This window comes from Cavia porcellus, unplaced genomic scaffold, assembly GCF_034190915.1.
Source record: "Cavia porcellus strain 051 isolate PalLab524CR breed Dunkin Hartley unplaced genomic scaffold, mCavPor4.1 scaffold_6, whole genome shotgun sequence".
Lineage (NCBI taxonomy): Eukaryota > Metazoa > Chordata > Mammalia > Rodentia > Caviidae > Cavia > Cavia porcellus.
In genome coordinates, this window is record NW_026947489.1 from 39,037,079 (window position 1) to 39,064,519 (window position 27,441).

At 51.9% G+C, this 27,441-nt stretch overlaps 1 protein-coding gene across 10 annotated transcripts in view; it reads left to right on the forward strand.

Moving 5' to 3' along the window:
* Nucleotides 1–25,998, forward strand: part of Mef2d (myocyte enhancer factor 2D) — a 35,337-nt gene extending 9,339 nt beyond the window's left edge. The window contains exons 2-12 of one of the 10 annotated variants that reach the window (XM_013158685.3): nt 7,173–7,360; nt 7,821–8,024; nt 9,200–9,334; nt 10,038–10,248; nt 10,444–10,500; nt 12,058–12,248; nt 12,722–12,742; nt 13,847–13,976; nt 17,510–17,753; nt 18,118–18,427; nt 18,694–22,253. In XM_013158685.3, coding sequence (XP_013014139.1) covers nt 7,307–7,360; nt 7,821–8,024; nt 9,200–9,334; nt 10,038–10,248; nt 10,444–10,500; nt 12,058–12,248; nt 12,722–12,742; nt 13,847–13,976; nt 17,510–17,753; nt 18,118–18,427; nt 18,694–18,705 — 1,569 coding nt within the window. In that variant the 5' untranslated portion in view covers nt 7,173–7,306 and the 3' untranslated portion in view covers nt 18,706–22,253. Of the gene's footprint in view, nt 1–7,172; nt 7,361–7,820; nt 8,025–9,009; nt 9,148–9,199; nt 9,335–10,037; nt 10,249–10,443; nt 10,501–12,057; nt 12,249–12,721; nt 12,743–13,846; nt 13,977–17,509; nt 17,758–18,117; nt 22,254–23,149 lie in introns of those variants that run through there. The other 9 variants (XM_063250389.1, XM_005006180.4, XM_005006181.4 and 6 more) reach the window with 9 other exon arrangements.
* The last annotated feature ends 1,443 nt before the right edge of the window (nt 25,999–27,441 follow it).

The following is a 27,441-nucleotide window of genomic DNA, read 5'->3' on the forward strand; positions in this document are numbered from 1 at the left end:
TGGGCTTCTCATCCACTCTCTCTGTCTAGTAGATTAGCCATGGGGTGAAGCCTAAGGGGGCGGTGACTAATTCAAGGTCACACAGTGAGTCAGAGCCAGAGAAAGGACTAGAACCCAAGCATCCAGACCCCTAGCCTGGGCCCCCTATTTTCTTAGGCTTTTCATTGTCTTGCCTCAACTCACCCTTTTTCTGCTAGGACTCAGCCTCCCTCCCGGCTGCCCTAGCCACTTCCCAAAGTCAGCCTGGATGACTCTAGGAACTTCCTGGGGTGGGGTCGCTGGGAGCCAGCCCAGAGGCCAGGAGGGGAATGCCAGAGCTGGAGTGGGAGGAGCTGGCACTACCTCCTATGGGAGCTGTTCGCCTCAGCTACTGCAGGAAGGATGAGAACTAGACTGCAGGAAGGACAAGCTGGAGTGGGGAGGCAGTGGAGGAGGCTGCAGAGTCAGACCCTCACCGGCATCTCCTGGGCAGAGAACAGGATGACCCCATCCCAGGAGAGCTGCCCAGGAGGGAGGGAGAGAGAGAGAGATGAGGTGGGAAGACTGTGGTGGAGCATGGGGGAGTTTTCCGGTGGAAAGCTGGGGGAAAGCTTGAATCCTGCTCCACACCCAGTGCTCCTCAAGTCAGTTCTTGTCCAGTACACAGAGGCTGCAGTGGCCACCCCACATGCATTCCTGGGTTTCCTGGGACCTGAGACCACCCCTGCCTCAGGCCCTACTCTCTTGACTGTCCCCCTAGCCTGCCGCCCCAGGTCCCCTGTCAGTGAGTTAAAATTAGCTCAGTGCCCAGACTAAAAATAGTCCCTGCCCAGCCCTGAGGCTGCTGGGCTGGGGGAGGGGAGTCCCTGCGGGAGGGGAAGATGGTGGGAATTAGGTTTTTGGGTAGTGAGCCTGCCAGGCAGAACCCTGACTTTGAAACCAAACCCTAGAACTCTAGGGTAAAGAAAAGAGCCCTAGATGGGAATGGGTGGGACAGAAGGAGGCCGACAGAATGGAGCTGAAGAGGATGCATGAGAGGTGCCTGTCTAGGGGGTGTGAGAATGGGGCTCTGAGTGGAACAGGGAGAGGGACAGCAGCTACTTCCTTTGTGAGAAAGGACCTGGCATGGGAACCACGGGAAGATAGATGCCCCTGGAGCCCTGGGAAGCCTAGGCTAAAGCCTCCTCCCTTCTTCTAGAGCTTCTTAGCTGGTGTATGTCTGCTTCAGGGTAGGCCCAAGGCTGAATGGGTGAATGACTAGAAAAGTTTCAGGTTGGTGAGGGGTGTCAGAGAGGAATTGGGACAGGAATTGGGTCCTAGGTGTGGACCTCTGCACCCTCCCAGGAGCCTGCCCTTGGGAGACTGGACAAAGCCCACAAGCTCCTTGCCAGGGCCAGAGCCACTGGGGCCTCTGTGGGCCCTTGCCCCTCCCTTTTCTGCCCCCTGGCTGGACTGCAAGTTCTCAGAGGGCAGGGATGGCACCCAGTGCCAATTCCAAGTCAGAGTCCCACAAGCAGTTGCCAAGCTTAACTCTCCGTACTTTTCTAGATCTTTGTTTGGTCTCTGCCTCCCCTCTCTGCTCTAGTTGCCCTCTGCTTTTCTGCCCTATGCTGCCTGCTGACCTCACTGTCTTTCTGTCTCCTTTCCTGTGTGTGCGTCTGTGTGTCCCGTGTCACCCCCCCCCCCCCGCCATGTCTGCCTCACCCACGCCGCCTCCCTCCTTCGTTAGTGAGCAGGCTGCTTGAGGCCGCCTGACTGTGGGGGTGACAGGTGGATTGGATTGTCACCCCCTCCCCCAACGACTGCTGCTTATTTCATGCCCTGCAGCCCAGCCACAGGGAAGGGGCGGGAGGAGGGATGACAGCTGTCTCCAGTGCCTCCTGCCTTTCCCTCCAGTCCACAGCCTGCAGCCTGGAGCGGCCTGGGAGGGAATGATGAAGGCAGCCTAATGAGAGTTCCCTTTCTCACCAGGGAAGAGCAGGTTGAAGCCCATTGCTCTGTAACATAGGGTGCCCAGTCAGTCTTTCTGGACATCTGCTCTGTGTTGACCCACACTGGCAGTAGAGCTTTGAAAGCAGGTACCCTGCAGTTCCTCTGAGAGCCCCAGCCCCTGGAACAGAGGGCCAATAGGGCTGGAAGGCTGTGAGGAGAAGCAGAGGTGTGGATGGAATTGGGTGCTGGAAAACAGGCCTCCTTCGGGCCCCAGGAAGGACAGCCCCACCTTAGCCTGCTGCAGCTGTGTCTCCAGGGGGCTGCCCTGATTGCCCCTCACACAGGAACTGAGATAGCATCATTCTGAAACCCAAGAGTGGTTTGAATATTGCTCAGGTACCAAGAGGTGTTACACTGGGGAGGCCAGGGCCTGTTTCTTCTCCCATGCCTCCTCCAAACCAGTCCCTGTTTATGGTTCCTGTTGCATTTCATTTGTACTTAATTTTCATATAAGCAACCCACAATTCCTATTGGGTCAGTAGCCCAGTTTGAAAAATGACTGCCTGTGGGGTCCTTCTGTATCCCATGTACTCTGGTGTCTTCAGCTAGCTGGACTTGTCTTGCTCTTACCAGCCCCTCCTGTTCTCTGTTTGCAAGACTTCCCTGCAGCTGCCCTTCTCCTCAGACTTGGGCCCAGGCCACCTGCCCTCTACCCATGCTCCTCCTGCACCTCCATCAGAAAGGTCCTGCTTGCCCCACCAGGTCCCGGGAGGTCTATCCTGCCTAGCTTTGCCTTGTTCAGGGAGGCTTTGGAGGGGTACTTGTGTGACATGGGGATGGTGCCAGCTGCAAGAGTCATGGCTATGGCCTGATGTTGGGAGAGGAAAGGTCCTGGAGCCATCAGAGCAGAAAGTGTCTCTCTCTCTCTCTCTTTCTCTCTCTTTTTTTTTTTTTTTTTTTTTTTTTTTTTTGGTCTTTTTCATTTTTATCGGCATCAGGGATCGAACTCACAACTGCCTGCTTGCAAGGCAGGTGCTTATGCCGGTGAGCTAAATCCCCAGCCCCTAGAAAGTGTCTCTTTTACAGTCAAACTTCTCCCAAGCACATGGCTGTGGATACCAGGCAGAGTGAAAGAGAAAGGGTTAGAGAAGAAGCAGCTGAAGGCCACCTCCTGGAGAGGGCTGCCTAGAAGAAGAGACAGGACGAGAGGAGACACAGAATGGGGCCAAGCCAGACTAGGAGAAAGAGTGCACATCTGGAGAACAGATGCCCAGGCCTCTGACTCCTGGCAGCTGGTTAGGTAATTAGACAGAGAGCTAATTAAGGAGGTCCAGGTGTTCATTAAAATCTTTCCAATGAGAGATTAGGAGGGGGGCTTGGATGGGATAGACCTCTACACCTTGGAGGGGGTCAGGTTAGGGTCCTCAATGCCCATCTGGGCCTCAGCTGCTCTTCTTCCAAAGTCATGGTTGAGTTCATGTTCTTGCCTCAGGGCTTCAAAGAACCTGCAGCAATGGGAAGTGGATAACAGTGGGGAAAGAGGTAGTATGGACTGCGCCTGCTTTGTAGGAGGCTGTGGTTAGATAGGACATCTCTAGTGGTGTTCACACAAGAGTGGGAGCAGCAGTAAGGAGCAGCAATAAGGAAAGGGCTCTGGGAAGCGTGGAATTATAGAAAGTACTTTGAGCTCTCTTGGAGGAAGTAGGGATAGATGAGGCCTGGTCTTTTCAGCCTGACTTCCCTCTACCAGTGAATCCTCAGTGGGTCTCTGTGGCTTCCCTGCCTTCTCAGCCCTGATCCCTCTCACATCCCTGCTCCCCCAGCTTGAGGCGGGGGTAGGGGGGTGGTATAGGAGATCAGCCAGGGAGCTGGTTGCCAGGCAACAGTTGCCTAAGCAACTCCATCCTCTCCATCTCCATGTGCTTAGGGCTGCTCCTTAGAAGACTAGAGTCTCACCCTCTGCACCAGCCAAGCTGAGGGTAGGGAAGGTTGAGAACTGGGATGGCAGGGGTGGTGGGAGGGTGGGTGGTATCCAAATAGACAAGTTTCAAGGTCAGCTGGATGAGGAAGAGTTCTGGCCACACAGAGGGCAGGAGCTGATGCCGCAGCAGGCCTGACAAAGGTTAGGCTGTAAGAAGGACTTCTCACAGGAGTCTGAACAGTGAAACTGTCTTTTCTTTCTACAGACAACCCTTGAGCTCCTGTCAGAAAAGAGATGTAGTTCTTGTCCTCATGAAGTTTCAGTATTGTAGGGGAACTAGTGTTAAATAGAAGTACAGAATTGTAATTATATACATTGTGATAAATGCTAGAAACATCACAAGAGTGGCTTTTTGGGATATCACAAGAGCAAGGGGAAGGACTCTTTCTCAGCTTGAAAAAAGTGATGGTACTGACTATAATGGATCAAGAGTCACCTCAGCTGGTCTGCTTCTGTTTTGTTTTGTTTTTTGTCTTTTTCATTTTTATCGGTACCAGGGATCGAACTCACGACCGCCTGCTTGCAAGGCAGGTGCTTATGCCGCTGAGCTAAATCCCCAGCCCCAGCTGGTCTGCTTCTGAACAGAGGTGATGAGGGGAAATAGGAACAGAGATCCTCAGCTTGAGTGCAGTCCTTACAGAGAACCAAGGCCAGAGGACCCAGTATAAAAAGCCAATTCTTCCTGGTGCCCTTACCCTTGAGTGCCCTGCCATTCCACCATGCCACAGCTCTGGAAAGCACAGTCCATGGACTATACTAAGTAGGGGACTGAAATCCTCTGGCTGGAGTCTTTGCAGAGCAGTTTGGCAAAGATGAGGGTGGTAGACAAGGAATGGGGCAGCTGGCAAAGGTTTTGGGCCAAGATGTGTGGTGGACCACTTGGGGCTGCTGTTACTGCTGCTGCCCCAAGATTTGTGTGTAGGGACCTTAGAAGGCCAGGGACCAGGAAGCACCTGGAGGACAGAGGGTCTGAGTTGGTGCTCTAAGGAGAGCAGATAGTAGAAGGTCTTTGGAGGAGGGGCAGGAGTTTCCTTGTTTTCTGTAATTCCCAGGACAGAGTTCCAGCTTCACCAGGGAGCCCTGAGGCTCTGGCCCTGTGATGGGAAAGCAGGCAAGGTTGTCTGGCAGCAGGTTCTATACTCCCATCCTTCTCTTGGCCTCTTTCCTCAATGACAAGGACACTGGGCTAACTTTGGTACCTATTGTGGCACTTGGGGGCAATGTGGAATTAGAAAGGCTCAAAAGAAGCTCAGGAGCCATAGCAGTGTGTGGAGGATGTTCTTTGTCATCTCTACTTCAGGGTGGCTTCACCCAGCTGGTAGGGAGGGTGGACGGAACCCAGGCCTCTCCTCGCTGCACTCTGTAGTAGGGTCTAGAGGTACTGTACAGAGAAGTTCTGTGGGTAGAGCTGAACCTCTCTGTTACACATTTCTTTTTTCTTTTTCTTTTCTTTTTTTTTTTTGTCTTTTTGAGACAGAGTCTCTGTATGCAGTTCAGGCTGGCCTTGAGCTCACTTTGTAGCCTAGGCTTCATTTTGAACTCACAACCATCCTCCTGCCTCAGAGGCCTCCTGAGTGCTGTGATTACAGGTGTGAGCCACCACGACCGGTCTATGTTCCAAAATTCTTGCAGGACCCATCTAGAGTGGCTTTAGAAAGCAAGTCCTAGGGACTGTGATGCATGCCTGTAATCTCAGCAACTCAAGACACTGAGGCAAAAGGATTGCAGGTTCAAGACTGGCCTGGATAAGTTAGTGAACTAGTGTCTCAAAGTTAAATAATAAAAAAGGGTTGATTTCCCTGAAAGCTCCATCTTTGATGTAAGGACTCTTACAAAGATAATGCTGATGTGGCCATCAGATCATATTTGTCCTGCTCTGGGTCCCTCTAGTCCCCAGAAGCTCACACAGCGGGTATGGCCTTGGCCACATATGAGAGCATGCACCTTTCCTAGCTCTGTCCCTGTGTCCTTCCCATCCTGTGGTGTCCTCTGGAGTTGTGCGGGGAAAGGCTTCTATTTCCTACACAGACTGTGGTGCTGACACTGTTCATCCAGTGGGCCAGGGTGGGTTAGGGTGTTTTGAAATGGGGACTGCCGGGTGCCATATGCCCAGGCTGCCAGGGCCCTTGCTAGTGTGCCAGTTGGCTACTCAAGAAGCACTGCTCAGTCATCCTGGCCTCCAGGACTGTGCCCCTTTTTGTACTCACAGTTTTAGTACTCATATCAGGGTTGCTGTCTAATGCTTGTGTGCTATAGTAGCAGAGTTGAGTAGTTGCAGCAGAAAGTGTGACTTGCACATCCTAGAATATTTCATTTGGTCTTTTACAGAAAAAATTTCCCAGGGCTGAAGGGTGGCCCAGTGGGGGTAGAACATATGCCTACTATGCATGGACCCTAGGAGTCCATCCCCAGCACCACAGAAAGAAAAGAGAAAAAAAAAAAAAAAACTCCTGATCTAGAAGAGTAGCTTGTTTGTTCATTTGTTTAAGTAGCTTGTTTCTTCAAACAAATTTTAGGCTTAAGACTATTAGGTAAGACAAATTGCTGTGAAGGATCTCTGGTTGAAAGGAGATGGAAGAGGTCTTTCTTTTTTTTTTGAGACAGGGCCTGACTACGTAGTTCAGGCTGGCCTTGATGTTAAACTCAATTTATAGCCCAGACGGGCCTAAACTCCTGGCAGTCCTCCTGCCTCAGCCTCCCAAGCCCTGGGATTGTAGATATGCACCACTACTCCCAGCAAGATGGAGGTCTCGTAGCTCTCCAGGCTTTGTGAGCTGGTGTGAGCACCACTGCTGTGCTTTTTTTTTTTTTTTTTTTTTTTGTCTTTTTTATCAGTACCAGGGATCAGACTCAGACTGCCTGCTTGCAAGGCAGGCACTTATGCCGCTGAGCTAAATCCCCAGCCCTTTGTGTGTTCTTGATCTAGGGCACCAGAGACCCCTGCCCTGGCACCTGGCATCCTAGGCAGATATTTATCCAGTGTGCTCATAACACCAGACCACAGTGTGGAAACCACTGGCCTGGATCGGAGGGACAAATGGGGTACCCTGACAGGCTCCAGAAGGACTAGGGGCATTCTCTAGACCCATCCAGACCCTCAACAGCCAGGAACTCTATGTCATCTTTTCTGGTTGGGAACCTGAGTGCTCAGCATGGCCTTGCCAAGGAAGCCAATGCAGTGTAGGACTAAGGGTGCTATAAGCTTGGCTTGTGTCCCAGGAATCCAAAAGCTGGGTGGGTGCCAGGACCCTGACAGCCCCCTTATACTTTTCTGTTCCAGGAGACTGCAGAAGGTGTCCTGTAGACCATGAACTGAGTGTGGGTCTCAGACGTTCATGAGCACAGTGTGAGATACACCAAGACCTGCCACCCTACAACCCTTCCCCTCCCCAGCACTGAGAACCTCTGGAGAAGATGGGGAGGAAAAAGATCCAGATCCAGCGAATCACTGATGAGCGGAACCGACAGGTAAGGAAGTCCTAGAGCCCACAGAGTGATAAGGAAGGAGCTCTCCCAGAGGGCTTCCTGGAAGAGGCGGGGCTCTGGAGGCTGTGACAGAAAAGGGTCTGAGTTGAGAGAAGAGCTGTGCTACCCTTGCATCTCTTGAATCTATATCCTAGGGCTAGAGGCTGCTCCACAACTCTGGAGCCACATGCCTTCCTCAGACCACACTGGAGGCTCCCCAGTCCCAGAATGGCTCTTTCCCTCTCCTCACCCCAGGAGCTGTTCTGTTTTTGTCTCTTACCTGCTCCCTCATCACCAGGACATGCTTTCCCTTCCAAGATCTGGCTTTGGCCTTGTCTTGGCCATGTGCTGGCCAGGAGATGCCCGTTCTTTCCCAGACATGAGCTTTGCCGTCACCCTAAGAATGGGGGCTCCCAGGACTCTGCTACTGAGCCAGACCCAACTGTCCATTGCCCTCCTGCAGGTGACCTTTACCAAGCGGAAGTTTGGGCTGATGAAGAAAGCATATGAGCTGAGTGTGCTATGTGACTGTGAGATCGCCCTCATCATCTTCAACCACTCCAACAAGCTGTTTCAGTACGCCAGCACTGACATGGACAAGGTGCTGCTCAAGTACACCGAGTACAACGAGCCACATGAGAGCCGCACCAACGCTGATATTATCGAGGTGGGCCTGCCCTCTTAGCCTCACACCTCTGTGCCACCCAGTAGCCCCTCCTCTCACACAAGTGTCTGGCAGTGCCTGGGCCATCCACCCACCCTCAGGGAAGTCTGTCTCCTGTCTGACAGGCCTGATAAAACACCCCCTGCTGTGTTCTCTCAGTCACTCTCTCGCTACCTTTCCTCTTTCTGCTTCTTTTGGTCTGCCTATGCATGGGACTTGTGGTTTTTTGTCTCACTCTTTATTTTCTTCTTTCCTACTCTGTCTGTCTGTGAGTCCCCATGACTGTATGTTTTGTTTCAAAGAGAGCCGACATTGGGAACTATTGAAGGACACAAGCTGTGGAATTCAGCTCTGGCCATTACCAGCCATGTGGCACTGGGCAGGTGTTTGGCCTTCCTGAGCCATGGTGTCCCCTTCCACAAAACAGGGTCAGTGCCTGCTTTGAAGGACGCACCATGGTTGGCATGAGGTGGCCCAGCTCCTGCATCTCACCCTAGGTGCATGCAGCTTGGGAACAGAACTTGTGTAGTTGAAGAGGGTGTCTGGGAAGCCATATCCTGATTGGAGATTTGCAGGAAACTAATAATCAAAGCAAATATCTGTGGGTTCCACTGCCTTAGGTTGCTGCAGATATCTTTGCTTTCCTACATTTCATCTCTTTCCTGCTCTTATCTCTGTCCCCATTTCTCTGTGCTCATCCTTCAGGGGTCCATGTTTTGGGATGGGCAGAACCTCCCAACCCAGTGAGCCTACTAGCCAGGCCTTTGCAAGGCTATCTTGCACCTACTGTCTGCTGAGCCCTTCCCCATGTCAATGTCCTTGTGCCTAGTGCTCTGCTGGGCTCCCCTGTGGGCCCTCCATTTTCACATCCTAGCACCAAGCGGCCTTCACACAGTTCTTGGGGGAGGAGAGGAGGTACTGAAACTTGGGGACCAGGGAAGGTGGGTGGGGTGACCCTCACTGGCTGATGGTAGTGGTGCGGTTGCAGACCCTGAGGAAGAAGGGTTTCAATGGCTGCGACAGCCCAGAGCCGGACGGGGAGGACTCGCTGGAACAGAGCCCCCTGCTGGAAGACAAGTACCGGCGCGCCAGCGAGGAGCTGGACGGGCTCTTCCGGCGCTATGGGGTGAGCCCTACTCACTGTCTCTCTGTTGGCCCCTCCTGGCCCCTTCCCCCAGGCGCTGCACAAGAAGCACAGGGAGTGTGAGAGTCCTGAGGTGGACGAGGTGTTTGCCCTGACCCCCCAGACGGAAGAGAAATATAAAAAGATAGACGAGGAGTTTGATAAAATGATGCAGAGTTATAGACTGGCCGTGAGTAGTTGCGTGGAGAGCGCCTCCCGTGGTGCATGGTGTGGCTTTGCGCCCCGCCCCAGCCCTCTGCTGCCTCTGATGCGTGTCCGCTCTGAGCCATGCTGGGGCTAGGAGTGACCACGGAGGGCCCTGTGACTCATCTCAGTGGAGCGGAGCTGGAGGGGTATGGTGTACCCTTCTCTAATAGGAAGTATGTAGTGACACTTACAGGACCTCAAGAGGACAGAAAGGTGGAAGGCAGTCATCCTGAGGAGAGGACTCTGTCTAAGGCAGAGGGGACTGAGCTCCCTCTATACCAGGCCAGTGGACCACAAGCAGAGCCAGGTCCTGACCCATGGCACAGGCCTTAACAGCTGTGTGTGTGAATTCAGGTCCGCACTTGGCCTCTAACCTGCTCCCGGTGTGTCCTGCCTGGCTGAGGACTAACCTTCCTGACCAGGGGGTGTCCCTGATTCTGCTACAGTGAGCAGAGCCTCATTCTCATCCTGTGGGCCAGAGCTAGACCCCAGAGCACCCTCCTAATGTTCCTTGGTGGGAGTGACAAGCGGAACTGCAATAGGATCAAGAGCAGACTGCTCAACCTGCTGGCTCTAGAATGCATAGCTGAGAACCCTGAAGAATCCTTGCCTGCCCTCCAAGGCAATGTGGGTCCAGGGGCAGGGGCTGACCTAGCCTGACTCTGCTCTTCTATGTTTCTGTCTAGTCAGCTGTCCCGGCCCCAAACTTTGCCATGCCTGTCACGGTGCCCGTGTCCAATCAGAGCTCACTGCAGTTCACCAATCCCAGCGGCTCCTTGGTCACCCCTTCCCTGGTGACATCATCCCTCACAGACCCGCGGCTCCTGTCCCCCCAGCAGCCAGCACTACAGAGGAACAGTGTGTCTCCAGGCCTGCCCCAGCGGCCAGCTAGTGCAGGTGAGTAGGCCACTGGAGTTGATATGATTTGAGGTTCCATCTTGCATAGTGAGTCATCTAGCACAAGATTCCCACAGTCTTGTGGCTGCTGAAGGAGAGGCTTAGGTCTTAGGGTCCCCTCTTTCTGTTCTACCTCCAAGACTCATTTGGAAAGGTGGAGTATCATCAGCTTATAAAAGTTCTGCTTTTCCCCAGGAGCCATGCTGGGAGGTGACCTCACCAGTGCTAATGGAGCCTGCCCTAGCCCTGTTGGTGAGTGCAGCTGCCCTTCTGTCAGGTGGACCTAAAGTAGAGAAGAGGATAATCCCAGTGCCCGACCAGATGGAGAGTCAGACTCTCTAAGCCCTTGGTGCCTGGTGTGTATGACAGTGGTTGGTGTGGATGGTCCACAGAGATCTGTGTTTGGTGAAGGCTGGGCAGGCTGTGAGAGCGGACTTTTTTTGGAGCAGTAGATCTGGGTGTTTCAGGTTGAGTAGGGCATCCTGGTTGGGACCTGGAGAAGAGAGCACTTAGAGCAGTGAAGGTGAACCTTTTACAGTTTCAGTGATAAAAAAATCTGCTGTGCATGCATGCCATAGGTTTACCTCCACTGGCTTAGAAGAACAATAGGTACACACTTGTACATCCACACAAATTGTCTCATACTCCGCAACAGCCAGATTCGTAATGTGTACTTTTGAGCACATAAGCTACAGGAGAAAGACTGCCCTCTGCCCTCTGCCCCAGCAGCTGACAGACTCTCCTGCCCTGTGCCATTGTCCAGAAGGGTGATTGACTTCTAATGTCATCATTTACGTCACTCCTATGTTCTTGCCGTTCCCAGAGTGATCTGAGAATCGGGATGGAGGCAGCCACAGACTGTCAGGGCACAGTATGCTCTTAGGGAACAGAACTACCTGACAGCAATTGTGTATCAGTCAGGAAAAAGGTGTGGTATGTGAATGCCTCTTTCTGTCTGAGAAGAGGGCCAAGATACGTTTGTGGACTTCAGAGAAGTAGTGATGCAGAGGGAACTGGGAGTACAGCATGTGGGGAGCGTAAGGGAGCCCTCCAACCAGCTTTGTGGCCTGGGATAAGTCTTTGTACCTCTCCCATCCAGGCTTGAGACCCTCTTCCGTAAACAGGGCTAATAATACGTGTCCTGTCCATCTTGCAGGGTAAATGTGAGGATTAAATGAGATAATATGTGTGTGAAAGGCCTGTGGATGTTGTGTGGTATAGACCAGATGGGAAAGGTAGTTATTATTCCTGTTGTTACCAGTCTAATTATGGTGGTGGCTATGTCATTCATTCCCCAGTGCCAGCCGTACCATCAGTTCTAGTGAATGGCTTGTCTCCTACAGGCCAGTACAAATCCTAGTGTTCCCCACTCATGGCACAGGGAGCAGTCTGAGTGAGTGGGGGTAGGCACTGGTGATCAGGCTCCAGGCTACCAACCCTTTGCTACCTTGGTAACTGTGCATCCTGTCTATCATGGGTTGTGGGATTTGGAGACAATGAAGAAAGCATGTGCGGAGAGGCCTGGTCTCAGATCTGTTGTCTGCTGTGAGGCAGAGGCAATGGTTGCCTTAGCACTTTTCTCTCATGTCACTTGGAAGCCAGATGCAAACCCAGTGGTATAGGAGCAAGAGCCTTCTCTCATGCCCAAGATGGGAAGGAAGGCTTTAGAGATAATCAGACAGCTCAGCACCTACACAGAGACACAGTTGCTTGAGAGATTCTGGGTGGCATGGGTATTGGCAGAGTGACATTAGCATGGCCGAGGGGTGGCACATACTTTCCCTTCTCCTCATCTCCTTTCTTCTCTAGGGAATGGCTATGTTAGTGCCCGGGCTTCCCCTGGCCTCCTCCCTGTGGCCAATGGTAACAGTCTGAACAAGGTCATCCCTGCCAAGTCTCCACCCCCGCCCACCCACAGTGCCCAGCTTGGAGCCCCCAGCCGCAAGCCTGACCTGCGGGTCATCACCTCCCAGGGAGGAAAGGGATTAATGCACCACTTGGTGAGTGAATGTCTGGGCCTTGGCTCAGGAACAGGATGGGGGAAGAGGAAGAACCAGGCTTCTGGTGGGAGAAGTACAGCCAGCCTACCTGGGACTTCCAAGGGAGATCATGGAAGCATGGCTCTTGATGAGGGCTTTTTCTCCAAAGACCTTTTCTCCAAGGTCTTTTGAAAGGCTGGAACATAGAAATACTAACTAGCTCAAGGGCAGTAGAATGGGACCAAGGTGGGGAGAGCATTCTATGATGGGAGGGTAATAGGAAGGACTACATTGTCATGACTGGAGGGTGACGGTAGGCACCAGAAACTTAAGGATTGTGATAATGTCTCCCCAGTGGAGGTGGGGTATGGTGTCTTCTAGAAATCAGTTGGCTAGGGAGAGTTCTTGCTGTAGGGCAGAAAGTTGGGCAGTTGGCTATGGGGTGGGAAGAGGCCAGAGACTAAGCCACCACTTGATTCTATTTCTGCTCCCAGACTGAGGACCATTTAGATCTGGTAAGTGATGCTGTGAGACATTTGCTGTGCCTCTGAATTCCGGGTCAGCTGCTGCTCTGCAGTCCCCAGCATGATGGTGTGTCCTCCTGTCCTTCTGCCTGCATGTAGCGTGTGCGGCATTGACTTGGGTATTTTCTAAGAGCTGTGCCCGTGCTGGGGTGACTGAGGGATGAGGACTGAACATGCATGCCAAGTACTATGTGCTTGTGGTTATCTTCATGTGGTGTTGCATTCATCCAGGCATGTATCTGTATGTGTGTATATATGTGCAACGAGGAGTAAAGCCATCCCCAAGCCTCAGAGGTCCCAACCCTGATGCCTGGGTTAGGCCTATGGATCTCACCAGCATACCAACTCCACTGAGGTCCACATAGCACTCTTGGAACCCAGGGCAGGGAATTCCTTAGTGAGAATGCCAGCTGGACAGTAACAGTGCTGTGTCAGGGGTAGATGAAGTCCAAGCCAAGGGCCTGTGTCACACACGCTTGCACACACACTCTCATACACACACACACCCTCAGCTAGAAATGAGGCAGGGGATCCTCCCTTCCCAGCTCCCTGATGGGAGGCCAGAGAGACTGGAAAAGGCAGGCTAGCTTTGGCGGCCAACACAGTGGCAGTTTCGGCCCCAGCGTGGATTTGGAATAAATAAGTGACTCAGCAGCAGATGGAGCTGACAGCTCCACACACACGTGCGCGTATAGGCAGGCACATGACATGCCGTCCCCATGGTCTCCTCCAGGACACCAGCACATCTCTCTAGGGTTATGTGCTGTGGTGCAGTGATGCAGGATGGCTTCTGGGGACCTGGCCAGAACAAAAAGCCATGGCCTGGGAGCTTGGGCCCAGCATGGTACTGGTTGGCATTTATGCCTTCCTTTCGGTGCATATTTAGATGCCAAGGGACCAGTGTGAGTGAGCATGATTTTCTTTGTGGTCACTGTCTGTGTGGGCAGCCGGTGTTCATTTGTCTACATGGTCTCCATGCTGACATGCCTCCTCTGGCCTTGGGATTTAAGGCCTGCAGCCTGGCCTTTGGCATGGAGGGCCTGCCCAAGGAAGCCCCCCATCTACTACCTCCTGACAGACAGTTTTCTCCTGCAGAACAATGCCCAGCGCCTTGGGGTCTCCCAGTCTACCCACTCGCTCACCACCCCAGTGGTCTCCGTGGCAACACCGAGTTTACTCAGCCAGGGCCTTCCCTTTTCTTCCATGCCCACTGCCTACAACACAGGTGAGTGCATCTGGACTGGGGCAGGTGAGTGGGCCACAGGGGAGCAACAAGGTACCCTAGAAGTATAAAGACTTAGGAAGGCCATTGATTTGGGAGAGTCCCCATCTAATTATGGTTGCTAAATCTGAATTGCAGCATGCCCTTTTTTAGTTTTATTCCAAAGACCTTTTTTTGCTAAAGCGTTTACCAAAGACACTTAATGCTAAAAATACTGTGTTTTTGTTTTAGTTTTTTAAGCAGTAGCCTAGTTTATTGGAGAAAGTAAAAGTGAAGAGTGGGAGAGAAACTGCTCTATAGAGGGAGCTTGGGCTAAGTAAAGAGAAAAAGAGAGTAAAAGCCTGTACTGCATCTGGGAAACATACCTTTGGCTATTACGAGAAGTTATGATAGCCATGCATAGCTTTATCTGAAACTCTTAACTTGCCTAGGCACTCTTTATCTTTAATGTAGATAGTGGCTGGGGATATAGCTCAGTAGCGTTACGCCTTCCTGGTAAGAACGAGATCATAAGTTCAATTCTCAGTACCAAAAAACAAAATAAAACAAAACATAGAGCCTAGTGGAAGGGAGGTGCTGTCCACAGGGAGCCTCATTGGAGGGAGATGAGATGGAGATAGGCATAGCAAGTGATTCAGGCTGCCAGGCCCTGGATGCCAGGTGTAGAGAATGAGCGGGCAGACATAGTCAGTGCTGAAAAGGCTTCCCCGAGGAAAATGAAGGCATGAGGAGAGAAGAGGCAGGCTGAGGAGGCCCAGACAGCAGCATGGACAGGTAGATTTGCTGGCTTCCTGGGCCGAGGGCAAAGGTGGGAGAAGGGTCTCTCTCTCATGTTGACTTAGTGAGGGAATCATTAGGGGAGAAGAGGCAGAAGAAAACTGATGAAGGTTGAGGAGGTGAATCTGAAGAAGAAGCACTTGGGCACTTGGAAGAGACCTCTGGGCAGAATTCAGACAGGACACCCAGTGCCCGGCCCACCCTGAGTAGCTGGGTCACCCACTCACACCTACACCTGCTGGTACACTCTGTCACAGTCTCACCCAGGCTGTGTCAGGAAGGACTTCCCAGTGAGCGAAATGCATGTTGCCTGGTGTCCCATTTCATACCTGGCTGGAGAAACTGGGTTCTTACTGCTGAGGGGTCTTCTTCCTCCCCCCAGTTCTCACATGAGTGGCTTACATTAGGGCTGTTCCTATGACAAGGGTAGACTAGATCAGAAGATTCCAAGACTGCTGCCATGGTAGCCTGTATCCCCGAACTGAAGTAGGTGAGACACTAGGTGCCAGTACAGACCACATAGATCTGTGTCTCCCTCCCAGCCATGTGCATGCAAGGCTTTTCTGGTGAAAAACAAGGGAGCGAGAGGACCTGATTTATGCTGAGGGGACAGACTGTGGCATGGTCTGTGAGCTTCTTGTCCCTTGGCTGTACACATCCACGCCCACATTCTTAAGTCTTTAGCCTCAGTCTGGCACTCTGTGAGCTGAAACTTGCTCCTCAGAGCAGTGGGTGACCAAGGCTTGGGGCGGGACGGGGAGCAGTGAGAAAGGTTGGCTCTCAGTGCTGGGCCAGGCGGTATGGTTGGTGGACAGCAATCCAGACCACTTTTTAGAAACTGCTCATGAGGTGGGAATCCTCCATGGTAGCTTTCCATGGTCTTCTGATCCAGCAGCCTATGAAGCCAGTTGCTACTGATAGACCTGAGATAGGTGCTCAGTGGCCCAGCCTTCAGGACTCTTCTTTCTCACACCCACTTGAGAGGAGATGGCAGTAGCTAAGCAGACCTACGGGTAGACAGCAGGTGTTTTTAGGTGACCCTAGGTGTATAAACAAAGTCCAGTAAGCACATTGCTGTTTATAGTCTCGGTGTCAGTTCAAGTTCCAGCTGGGGTGATCTGGCGGCAGTAATGTCTTGGGCAAGAGGTAGCCCTGGCTCCTTGTTGATACTGGCTACACAGTTTGACTGGTGGCTCTGCGAGGGCAGATGCTGCTTGTGGCCTGGGGCCACACCTATGGCCTTCAGGAGCCAAGCTTCCTTTGGTAGATTCCACCTGGAGTCTGGTTGGCAGAGGCAGGACTGGGTCTGTACTGTCCACTCCCTCAGTACTACCTCAGTACAGCACTCTTTGTCTTGGGCCTGGCTTCTTTCTTTGCAAATAAGTTAGAAATCTGAATCCTGGGCCTATTTTTGATCTTGTTCAGCTTCTTAAATATAAGCATCTCAGAACTCACAGCCAACATCAGGAAATGAGTTGCAAGCATGGGCCACCTCTGGTATGATGTTTAGAGGTCAAAATGTCCTGGGGCTCCTCTGAGCCCTGCCACGGGCTCCATGACATAGGCGGATCCTCATTCCTGAGGCTGCAGCTGCTTCGCCAGTAAAGTATTACTAGGAAACCCTGAGCCAGACAGTGTTCTGCATGCCTCCATGTGGAGCTCCTTGTGTCCTGCCAGCAGCTGTGCCTGTAGGGAGGATCTGCCCCTGTCTCCCTGGAGCAGAGCGTAAGCAGCTTGCCTCAGGTCATGTGACATTGGCCTCGAAGCTCAGCACTTTAACTTTGCTGCTGCACTGTGCGTGTCCCTCCTGTCTTCCTTATATAGACAGAGCACTGAAGCCCATGCCTCTGGACTAGTAGTAGTGCAGTGTAAGTGGGAATGCTGAGGTTGTGCCCCTTTCCGGCATGCCCTCTGTTGTCACAGTTGAAGCTGTGGCCCTCAGGGAAGGCATCTGCTCCACTGCACAAGATGCACTGTGCGGGGCGAGGGAGCCATGCCTACTGTGAAGCTGTCATGGCTCTGTTCTGCAGCAGTGCAGGCATCAACAGTGCCCTCTTTGGATAGACAATTTAGAAAGGAATGAATATCCTCCTGGGGCGTCTCCAAGAACCTTAGTTTATGTGCTTCAGTCTGGGCCCAAGAAGCCCTGCATGTCTTCTTTTCTGTGGGCACAGTGCCTTGAGCCCCTTGCTTAGTTTATTGGTAGTCTCAAGACATTTGGAATGGTAGTCGCATAGTTGCTTCCTGGATCCTCTTGCCTGTTGATCCCATGGCTCCAACTGCCTCAGAAAGACTTGGCAGGTGAAGGATGACAGATGTAATTAGACTTTCCCTACTATCATTTTCATCCCATTTTCTTTTTTGTAATTGTCACTATTTTTTTCCCCAGACAAGGGTCTTGCTGTATAGTTTAGGCTGGCCTTGGACTCCCTGTGTAGCCCAGGCTAACCTCAAACTCTCAGTAACCCTCTTGCCTTGGCCTCCTGAGTGTTGGGATTACAGGCATGCTTACTGTATCCTGCAATAATTGTCATTGTAAAAGTGATACCTACACATGATATTTTTTGAAGTTCAGCACTGTTTTAAAAACCACCTCTCTTCATCCTGTTGAAAGTACAGCACCTCCTGTTATTATGACTTGCATTTTTCTCAGTGCCATCTTCACTGAATTTTTATGGGTTTCTTGAATGTCTCACATCTGTCATTAAACACCACCTGTCCCATCATCTCTGTGGGCCTCTTAATGGCTCCCTCTCTAGGCTCCACCTCGCCTTCTTCCGCTGCAGATTACCAGTTGACGAGTGCAGAGCTATCCTCCTTACCGGCCTTCAGCTCACCAGGGGGGCTGTCACTAGGCAACGTTACCGCCTGGCAGCAGCCCCAGCAGCCCCAACAGCCTCCACAACCACAGCCACAGCCACAGCAGCCTCCGCAGCCTCAGCAGCCACCTCAGCCACCTCAGCAGCAGCCCCACCTGGTCCCCGTGTCTCTCAGCAACCTCATGTGAGTCCTTGGGAGGTTTCCCATGGGTGGGTGCAGTGGGGAGAAGTGGGCAGAGGACCGTGAGGCTGTATGGCACTAAGTGGCAGCCCTGAGTTCCTTATTTCGGCCCAGAGGACTCACTGGGGCCTCTGCCCATCCACCCCAGAGTGTGGGATGGTGTGGACCTGGGCTGTAGAGGGTGACCGGGATAGAACTAGAACTAATGCCACTTCTTTCTCTTGTCTGCCCATTTGTGTGTCTCCCTCTTCCGTCTCATCCCTGCCCCACTGTCTGTTCTCTCTTACTTTGTGGCTTTTCCTCACTTTTTCTGTCACCCAACCCTTTCTTTCTGTCCTTGTCACCTATCCCCATTGCCTGTCTCCAGCCCGGGCAGCCCCTTGCCCCATGTGGGAGCTGCCCTCACCGTCACCACCCACCCACACATCAGCATCAAGTCAGAACCGGTGTCCCCAAGCCGAGAGCGCAGCCCTGCGCCTCCCCCTCCAGCTGCAGTGTTCCCGGCTGCCCGCCCAGAGCCCGGTGATGGTCTCAGTAGCCCTGCAGGAGGATCCTATGAGACGGGAGACCGGGATGATGGCCGGGGGGACTTCGGGCCCACACTGGGCCTGCTGCGCCCAGCCCCGGAATCGGAGGCTGAGGGCTCAGCTGTGAAGAGGATGCGGCTGGACACCTGGGTACTGTAGTGCCACCCCGGCCTGCCAGTGTCTGCTGCACCCAGGGCCGCCCCGTGTGCCCCAGCCTGTTTCTCTCCTGAGAGACCCGTGGTCAGCCAGCCCTCCCTTGGTCCGTTTGTCACCTCATAAGAGGTCCATCTGCCCCAGCACTGGTCTGCTCAATGCCCCACAGCTGGCCTGCCCCTAGCATCCATGGGAGAGGGGAGTGGGGTGCCCCAGCAGTTGGGGTCCCCCTCACCCCCTTTCTCCATCTCCTCTCTTCACAGACATTAAAGTGACGTTCCCACTCCCTTCCCAGATGAAGAGTTGACAATCTCACCGCCCCCCCACCCCCACCCCCATCCTGGGCTTTTCCCGCTTGACCCCCACTTCCTTTCTTGTGCTTTATGTCCTGTTGATGGTTACATTTGTGTATAATTATTATTATATTATTATTATTATTATTATATTTTTTTTAATTTGGATTCTTGCTTTAGAGAGATGGATGCTTTCATCCCCTCTCTTACCCCCACCATTTTCACTGGTTGGAGGCTTTTTTTTTTTTTTTTTTTTTTTGCGGGAAGGGGGGGACACTTTGCACGTTGTACACATATGCTGCAGGAAGGGTGGGGGCCTGGTAGGCCTTAGGGAAAGGACACTTTGCTGAGCTCTGCATGTGGAGCCCTCTTGCCCCATCTCCCAGACAGAGAAAAGGAACCAAAAAAACTACCAAGCAACAAAAACCCCTCCAGTAGACAAACCCCAAAAGTGACTTGGTGGGTGGTTTATAGTCAAGGGAATGGGAGCAGGTAGAGGGTCTCCATTTCTAGGCTACTCAAACAGCACATGGGCCAGACAGACACACCCAGCCCCTGTGTGCCCCGTACACTCATGTGACACACACTCGCTGGCGCTGTGCGTTGCACCCCCAAGGTGTATGGGTGCTGGCTGAGCTTCCGGGCTGGGAAGGTTGCCTGGGAATCTGAGGCTGGGGCAAGGCTTTGAGGGTATCCTCTCTGGAAGCACATTTGGGGAGAAAGATGATGAGGCACTAGGAGAGCAGAAGGGCTTGGTAAGGGTGAGCCAGGCCCCTCTGTCTCCAGCTTTTTCTCTAGGATACACAGTGCAATAGTGCCCCAGCCTCAGTGGACCAGCTCTGTCAAGCTGGCCCTGCCGGGAGCTCCAGGGAGGTGTTCTGGGACTGGGCACAAAGAGCAGATATGGGAGGGCTTCCTCTGCCTTGCATGCACGCTGCCCTGCCCTGGGGAGTGGGCCAGGCTGGTGGGGCAGGGCCATCCAGTTCCCTGCTCATCACCTCCTGGCATCTGCTCCTAGCCCTGCTCTCTCTGGCGCCCTCACTGTCAGCTACCTCCTGTCCCACCACCTCCAGGCCACATCCCACCGCCCCTCTTGGCTACTGTAATTGTAAATAGTGACCTTTGGAAAATGTTAGCGGTATAACAGTCCAGGAAACTGTTGTGGTGTTTGTTGTTGTTGTTGTTGTTGTTGTATTGATATGAAATGAGATTCTATTTTTGTCAAAGTATATTGTAATAATAATGACTCAAATGGCCTGTACTGTACAGATGAGATTCTTCTGATATTCTTCCTCCCCTCCACTGTCTCTACCATGAGTAGTACAGTGGCCCAGGAGGCAGTCAAGCATGGGTCATGTGATGTGGGATGGATCAGAGAGGGTAGAACCCCATTGTGCTCTCCTCCCCTCACCCTGGCCTGGCAGGGAGGGGGGTGACAAGGGCTGGCTGGCAGGACTCTGGCCACTCTTCCACACAAGCTTAGCTGCCTGGCCCTAGGGGCAGTGCCCTTGCGCTGCTCCTGCTGGAGATTAGTTAGACCAAGCCGCATGTTGCAGTACTGTGCCCAGTGCTGACCCATCCTCACAGTATTCTGGCACTTGACACAGGGAAGGAACCAGAGCCAGAGAGATGTGTGAGACCACACACATGCCCAGGCATATCCAAGAGGGCTCTGGTGTTTCTGAATCCCAGTGTACCTTTGTGTTTGTGTGTGTGCGTGCATGCGTGTGCGCACATGTGCTCAGTGTAGCTTTGTGTCCCTCTGAGCCTAGTAGGGAGGATTCATGAACCTTGGTGGAACAGGAGCTCTGTATCTGTATGGTCAGGTATGTTTCCAAAAAGACAACTCTTAGGCTCCACTGCCCTGGCTTCCAGCTCTGTGTCCCTGGCTCCCTTTTTCTCTGCTCCTTCCCTAGGCTCTGGCTGCCATCCTGCAGTCAAAGGAAGTTGGCACTTGGCCCTGTTTGCTTTTCCCTGTCCCCTACTCTGCCAGGGCTGCCTTCCTATGGGACCATGGCCTCTCCACACTTGTCCACTGGGCCCCCACACTTGACACACAGTGCCCTTTCCCAGAGCACCTCCTCCTGCTTTCAGAGCAGAACTCAAATTCCTCTTTCCCCAAGTCTTCTTACTCCGCCAGGCAGTGGTCCTTGCTTACCGCTTCAGACTCAAGGGGCTGCCGGCAGGGACACAGACTATCCGGCCTTTCCACAGGTTCCTAGGGCCATTTCAGGAATTGATGGACTTGACCAGGGTGTTGCAGGCAGGCGATTGGCCTGGCACATAGTAGGCATTCAGTAATGCTGAATGGCTGAGTGATAGGTGCTCACTAAGTGTTGCGTGACCGGCCTTCTCTTCTCAGGCTATTCCTCCCGTCCCCAGCTGCCCACCTTCTAGTGGAACTTGGCCACCATGACCCCAGGGTAGGGGTGAGGCCCTGCAGTTCACGGTGCAATATTTGCCAGTTTTGCCCTCTGCTCGGAAGGGCAGACCTGGCTTCTGATTACCCTGTGTGGATGTGTATGTATGTGTGTCCTTTCTTCTCTGTCCCTGGCAGCAGGGAGTAAATAGTCTGTGAATGAATATGGGACATTTCTGCAGTTAAGTAAGTATCCCAAGGTTTCTCTTTGGGGCAGGGAATCCTGGCTAGCCCAGACCTCAAGTGGGGACTTCTTTTTTTCTTTTTACAAGCCAAATTTGTTTTTACCCACTCCCTCTGAAGGACTGGGCAGTCGCCAAAGTAACCACTGGAGTCATCCATGCCCCTCTCCAGGTTCCCACAGCTTTCAGGGACAGCGGGCTAGAGGGCCGCCTGCCTCTATACAACACATGCTTCCCTCCCCACAGTGCAGCAAGGAGCAGACTGACCCAGTCTTGCCCAGCCCCCACCCCAGACAGGAAGGAAGTAATGCACCTTCTTTTGCTGATTATTTATTTGTTTGGAGAGACAGAAATGATGTAAAAGTGTATCTAGAAATATCTATATCTCTATATATTTTTAACTAACTCTTTGGAATCCCAGGAGGTAGGGAAGTTAGGTGTTTGTGGAGGGGAGACTTGGAACCTGGGAATTCCTTGATCTCCCCTCTTTGGCCTTGCCCCACCCCTAAACTGTTGGTAGAAGGACTGGGATTTGTTTGGGGGCAGGAGGCTGGGATGACCTGTGGAGAATCTGGATTCTCTGCTGTCCCCATCCAAATCCCAGAGGAAGGGTGGGAGGGAGGCAGGGAGGGGTGGGGAAGGGAGGGGGAAAGGGGTGGGCAGGCTGAGGAGGTGACCCACCCCCCAAGCCCGACAATCACCCACACTCCTGGGGCGCCTGGGTCCTGGGCAGGGCGAGTCCAAGTGTGTGGCTGCTGATTTGTTTTAACTATTTCTTTTCGTGCTGTATGGTGATGCTTTCTTAGTATTCTACACAATAAGAAAAGACAAAGTCCTCGAGATTCTTATGAGTTTTGTTTGAAAACTCTTTCACTATATTTGTTGTAAAGAGGTTTACTATTAAAAGAAAAGAACACACGTTTCTGATACTTCGGTGTGGGCTTTGGTTTTTTCGGTGCGGCAAAGGAGGGGTAGGAAGGCCTGGAGTGGCTTGCCCAGATGCAGGCCAGTGCTTGGCCCTGGCAGGGAAGGGTGGTGGTTGGTGATAGGCCTTGTGTCCATGTGTCTTGGTGGGAGTTTCTTCCAGGTGCTGTGTCAGAAGAAGGCAGCCTTAGACTGAGAGGTTGTCCAGTGAGAAGCCCCAAGTGGGCCTGGGCATGGTAGGGCATACTTTTAACCCCAGCATTCTGTGAAGCTGAGACAAGAGGATCTCAAGTTCAAGCCCAGCCTGGGAAACTTAAGAGATTCAGCAAGACGCTGTCTCAGAATAAAAGTAAAAAAATTAAGGATGGAGGATATAACTACTTGCAGGGTTTGGCCACTCCTCTGAACTGACCATGTCAGGCTGCAAAGGCAAAGCAGCTTTGTATGCCAGCCAAGGCTGCTTGTAAATGACTAAAGTCCACCCTGTAGGTTAAAGGCTGTGGTTGCTGCATGTTCTGCCTGCTGCAAGAGCACAGAGGGGCCAGGGAAGTCACAGAGAATCCTAAAGTCTTAGACATCGTCCTCTGCAAGATGCTACCATCTGTGTTAGGGTGAGAAGCTCCCCATAATACCTTCAGAGATGGCCTCCACCTATCCCTGCCTAGCATTCCTATCTTATGCCCACCCACTTCAAGTCAGGGTTGTTCCATGGGACCAGTGAATAAGGTGAAAGTGATGGCAAGGCTAAGTAGGCTTCCACCTAGCTCTGAGTTTGATCATTTGCCGTGGGAGAAGCTAGATGCCATGTTGGGAACAGCCCTATGGAGAGGCCCATGTGGCAAGGAACTGAGACCTGCTAGCTGCCATTTGAGTGAAGTCATTTTGTCCTCTGTCCTTACAGACAATTTCCTGGACATTGCTACAGTTGAGACCCCACTGAAGATTGTGTCTGTGAAACAACCTACTCTACCCTGACTGATGAGGACCCTTCCCACATGATACCCCCTTCACAGGCACACAGCATCACCCAAAATTGGTGGTATGGTACAAAGAGTTCCAAAATTAGGTTTTTGTGATGCCTGTGAACCCAGCACTCTGGGAGGCTGAGGCAGGATTGTAAATTTGAACCTGGCTGGTCAATTTATCAAAACCGTGTCTCCAATAAAAAGGGTGGGATAGGTGGGGAGGTAGTTCAGTGTGAAGGTCCTGGGTTTAATCCCTCGGACTCCAGAGAAAAATTTCTCTAGGTTTGGCATGGTCCAGAATGAGTTCAGCACCTAGGTCTACTGCTGATGGTGTGTGGCCTTGGCTTGTCACCATTTCCCTGGCATCTGTTTCTGTACAACAGAGCTGAGAGCTACTTGCTTGCTTCCTCAAACCTCTGCCTGTTCTCTCCAATTAACACCCTCATTTTTGCCCCAGCTCTGATAAATGAACAGTTGGTGGTCCTTCACTGCTCACAGTAGAAAGCACAAGTCTTTGGCCTGGTTCCCAAGGCCTTCAGAGAGCTAGCATAAACCCCTTTGAGGCTTAGCCCATGCCATTCCCTGGGCCTCCCTTGGATGCTAGGCAAGCTGTATGGTCACTCCATGCCTTGACAATCCCTTTTCTGCTCATGTCACCCTTCTATCTGAAATGCCACAAGCATTATTTTATTGTATTGTATTTTTGGTACTGGGAATTAAACTCAGGACCTTGTGCTTACCAAGCAGGCACTTACGCCGCTGACCTATATCCCTGGCCCAAGCATTTATTTTCTGCGTATTTGTTTCTGTGCTGGGGACTGAACCTAGGGCCTCAGGCATGCTACCCACACACTGTAATGCTAAGCTACATCCACAGCTTTTAAAAATTTTTTTAGAAAGGATCTCACTAAATTGTTCAGTCTGCCCTTGAATTTGTGATCCTCCTATCTTGGCCCCCAGAGTAACAGGATTATAGGTTTCCCCCATCACACCCAATGCAACAAACATTTATTAAGCGACAACACTGCATGATATATTAGGAATTAGGCTACAGAAGGGTCAGGAGATAAGTGAAGCAAGTGGGCTTCAGAGGTGAGAGATGAGGCACATCCAGTCCAAATTAGTGAGCTGAATTTTAAGACATGTAGGAAGTCCCTGGGCAAATGAGGACAGAGAACGCATCCCTTAACAGGAACAGTATGTCAAGGGGGCCCTTAGGAAACCATATGCTGTGAGGTCGATAAAGCAGCACTCATAAAGCTGAAGATAGGCAAAGACCTTGAATGGAAGATATTGATTGCCAAGGCATGGAGTCCGCAAAAGACATTTGGTCATCAAAAGATTTCCAGTAGAGAAACTGGAGTGTGGCTTAGTGGTGGAACACTGCCTCAGATGTGAGACACTCGGTTTGTTTTGTTTTGTTTTGAGACAGGCTCTTCCTATGTAGCCCAGGTTGGCCTTGAACTCATAGCAGTCCTCTTGCCTCAGCCTCTTGCATACTGGGATTACAGGCAAGCAACACCATGCCAGGTTCTGAGTTGGATCTCCCGCACCTTAGACACATAAAAACTTTGTGAGGAGGGATTTGGTCAGATCTATTTTTTTTTTTTTTGTCTTTTTCGTTTTTATTGGTACCAGAGATCGAACTCACGACTGCCTGCTTGCAAGGCAGACACTTATGCCGCTGAGCTAAATCCCCAGCCCCATCAGATCTATATTTCAAAAAGCTGCTGCCAGTAAGGGTAATCCTGAGTAATGCTGAAAAATCAACTGGACAAATGCAGCTTTGGGGCGAAGTAGGCAGGTCAAGATCTTCAACAAACAGAACTAACAAGGAATAAGAACAAGGCAGGATAGAGACGTGGAAAGGGGAGGATGAATGTGGTAGATTTTTACCAAGTAGTACTACTGTTTGTCAAAGACATGAAAACAGATGAGTTTACTTGGCTCAGAAGTACTACGAACAACAAAAAGCTCTGCTACTATTTTTTTTGAGGTTTTTTGTTTTGTTTTTATTTTTTTTGAGAGCTTAGCTATATTTCGCATAACCCCAAACTCACAACGATCCTCTTGCCTCAGCCTCCCAGTGCTAGGAGTACAGATGTGTGCCACACTCCTGGCTTGCAACCACCCCTATGTATTTATTATTTTTTTCCCCTTTTTTTGGACTTTTTGAGACAGAGTCTCACTATGCAGTTCAGGCTGGTCTTGAGCTCACTTTGTAACTCTTCGTTACACTTTGGACTGACTACTCAGGCTGGTCTCAAACTCCCAATGATTCTCCTGCCTCAGCTTCCCTAATGCTGGGATTATAGGTGTGTGTGCCAGGCCCAGCTCCCTATTTCTATTTTTAAACCCCTTCCTATCATTTCAGGTTTTATTCCTATAATTTTCTGTTAAACTTTCTTTCCCTCCACAGTCCTGCTCAGCTGGGTGTGATTTCCTCTAATGAAGTGTTTTAGGAAAGGAATCTGTCCCTTCTTTATAGTATCTACTGTATTTTACTCTACCTGGAAATGTTACACAATGGGTTCTATTTTCTATTCACAACTGGACTGAAAATTTTGGGGGCTGGAGTGAGGGGATGATAGTAGGGACTGAATCAGGGTCTAACCCACATTCCCCTCTCTCCCTAAATTGCCTAGCAAAGATTCAGACTTTCCGTTCTGTCTCAGCCTCCCAGACTGCTAGGATTACAGGCATGCACCACCACACCCAGCCTAAAGGTTTCTTTCTTTTTTATTTTCCTTTTTAAAGTTTCTTATTAAATGCACTCACTGCCTCATCCATTTGTGTCTGGCGCAGAGCCTGGTATACACTTATGTGTTCAGGGAGACTAAAGTGAGATAATGCATGTGAAAGTGCACTTGAAAACCATGAATCCCAGGAATCTGTTTAAAATTTACGTAAGGTGTGGTAATTTTTTGCAGCTTGTCTACTTTCCTGCCGCAGAAAGAACCAATGGGAAGGAATGTCAGCTAGAATGGGGTGAAGGTCCTTTTTCTGGGGCCCAAGCTATTAATTCACAAAAGAGTTAGCACTCCCTGGGCTCCTCCCCCAAAGATGTGGCTCTGAGGAAGCACCGGGTGGTATCTGATTGTGTCGGCCAGGGAGATCAGGCCAGTTCATTTCTCCTTAGCTTGTTCTCTTCTGACTCACCCTTTGGTCCCAGGGGCTGAGTAACTTTCCAGCTTTGTGATGGTGGAAACTTGTTTCAGGAACAGTGGATGCTGAAGGGACATAGGGCGACCCCACCCCAGGCTCCAGAGTGGCTTTTACTGGAGCCAAGATCCTTGCTCCTGTGTGCAGTCTTAAATCACTGAGTGTCCCTGGGCGGCCAAGAAGCACGTCCAGTCCTCTACCCTCTCACAGCTGGCTAACCAAAGTCCCAAGGGAAGAGGTGTCTATCATTGCTCTCACTGCCTTCAGCAGCTTCTTTCCACCCACTCTTTCAAGGCCGGTCGCGATCAGCCGGGGGCCCAGGATTTCACTCCCACTGGGCCAATTCACTTTGACCCTTTTGCTTTCTGCCTGCACCCACGCGATTACAATTCCAGGGCCTGGCTCCAAATGGTCCGCGCCTTCGCAGGGGGCCGCCCACAGACCCTCCTGTTTACTGCGCTTTGGCCACCACGTGCCCAATTAGTGCCCAATTACGCCGCGACACAGAGGCGGGTCACGAGCCCGCTGGGCCCCGCCCCTGGCCACTCCCGCCGTGGAGGAGCCGCCAGGGCGGGCAGAGGAGTGATTCCGGGTTCAGAGAGAACATCTCCATCTAAGGCGAAAAGGCGGGAGGGCGGTAGGAAGGGGGCGACAGCCGCTTGTCTTTAATCTCTACAGGAAGCCCAGGGCGGACTGCTCACCGCATGCCAGCTCTCGGGCTCTACCTGGCACACGGGAGGCGCTTAGTAAGTGCTGGACTGGACACACCGCGCCAGTCTTCCTTACTCCGAGCTGTCTTTCTCCTCCCAACAGGGCAGAAATGGCACTGGTTGGGCAGCGGGGCTACCCCACCCCCACAGCACCTGCGGTCCAAGGAATAGGTCCACACTCACCCATGGGTGTGGACAAAGACCCCAAACTACTCCAATATCCCTCTACTAGCCGTTGGGGGTAGTGGCTCCGGGGGACTCACTTCATTGGTTCCTCACGTGCCATATAGGGCCACCAGCCAACTGTAGTCCAAGTAGAACGCATGCGTACACAAGGTTTAGCGCCCTTAAGGGGG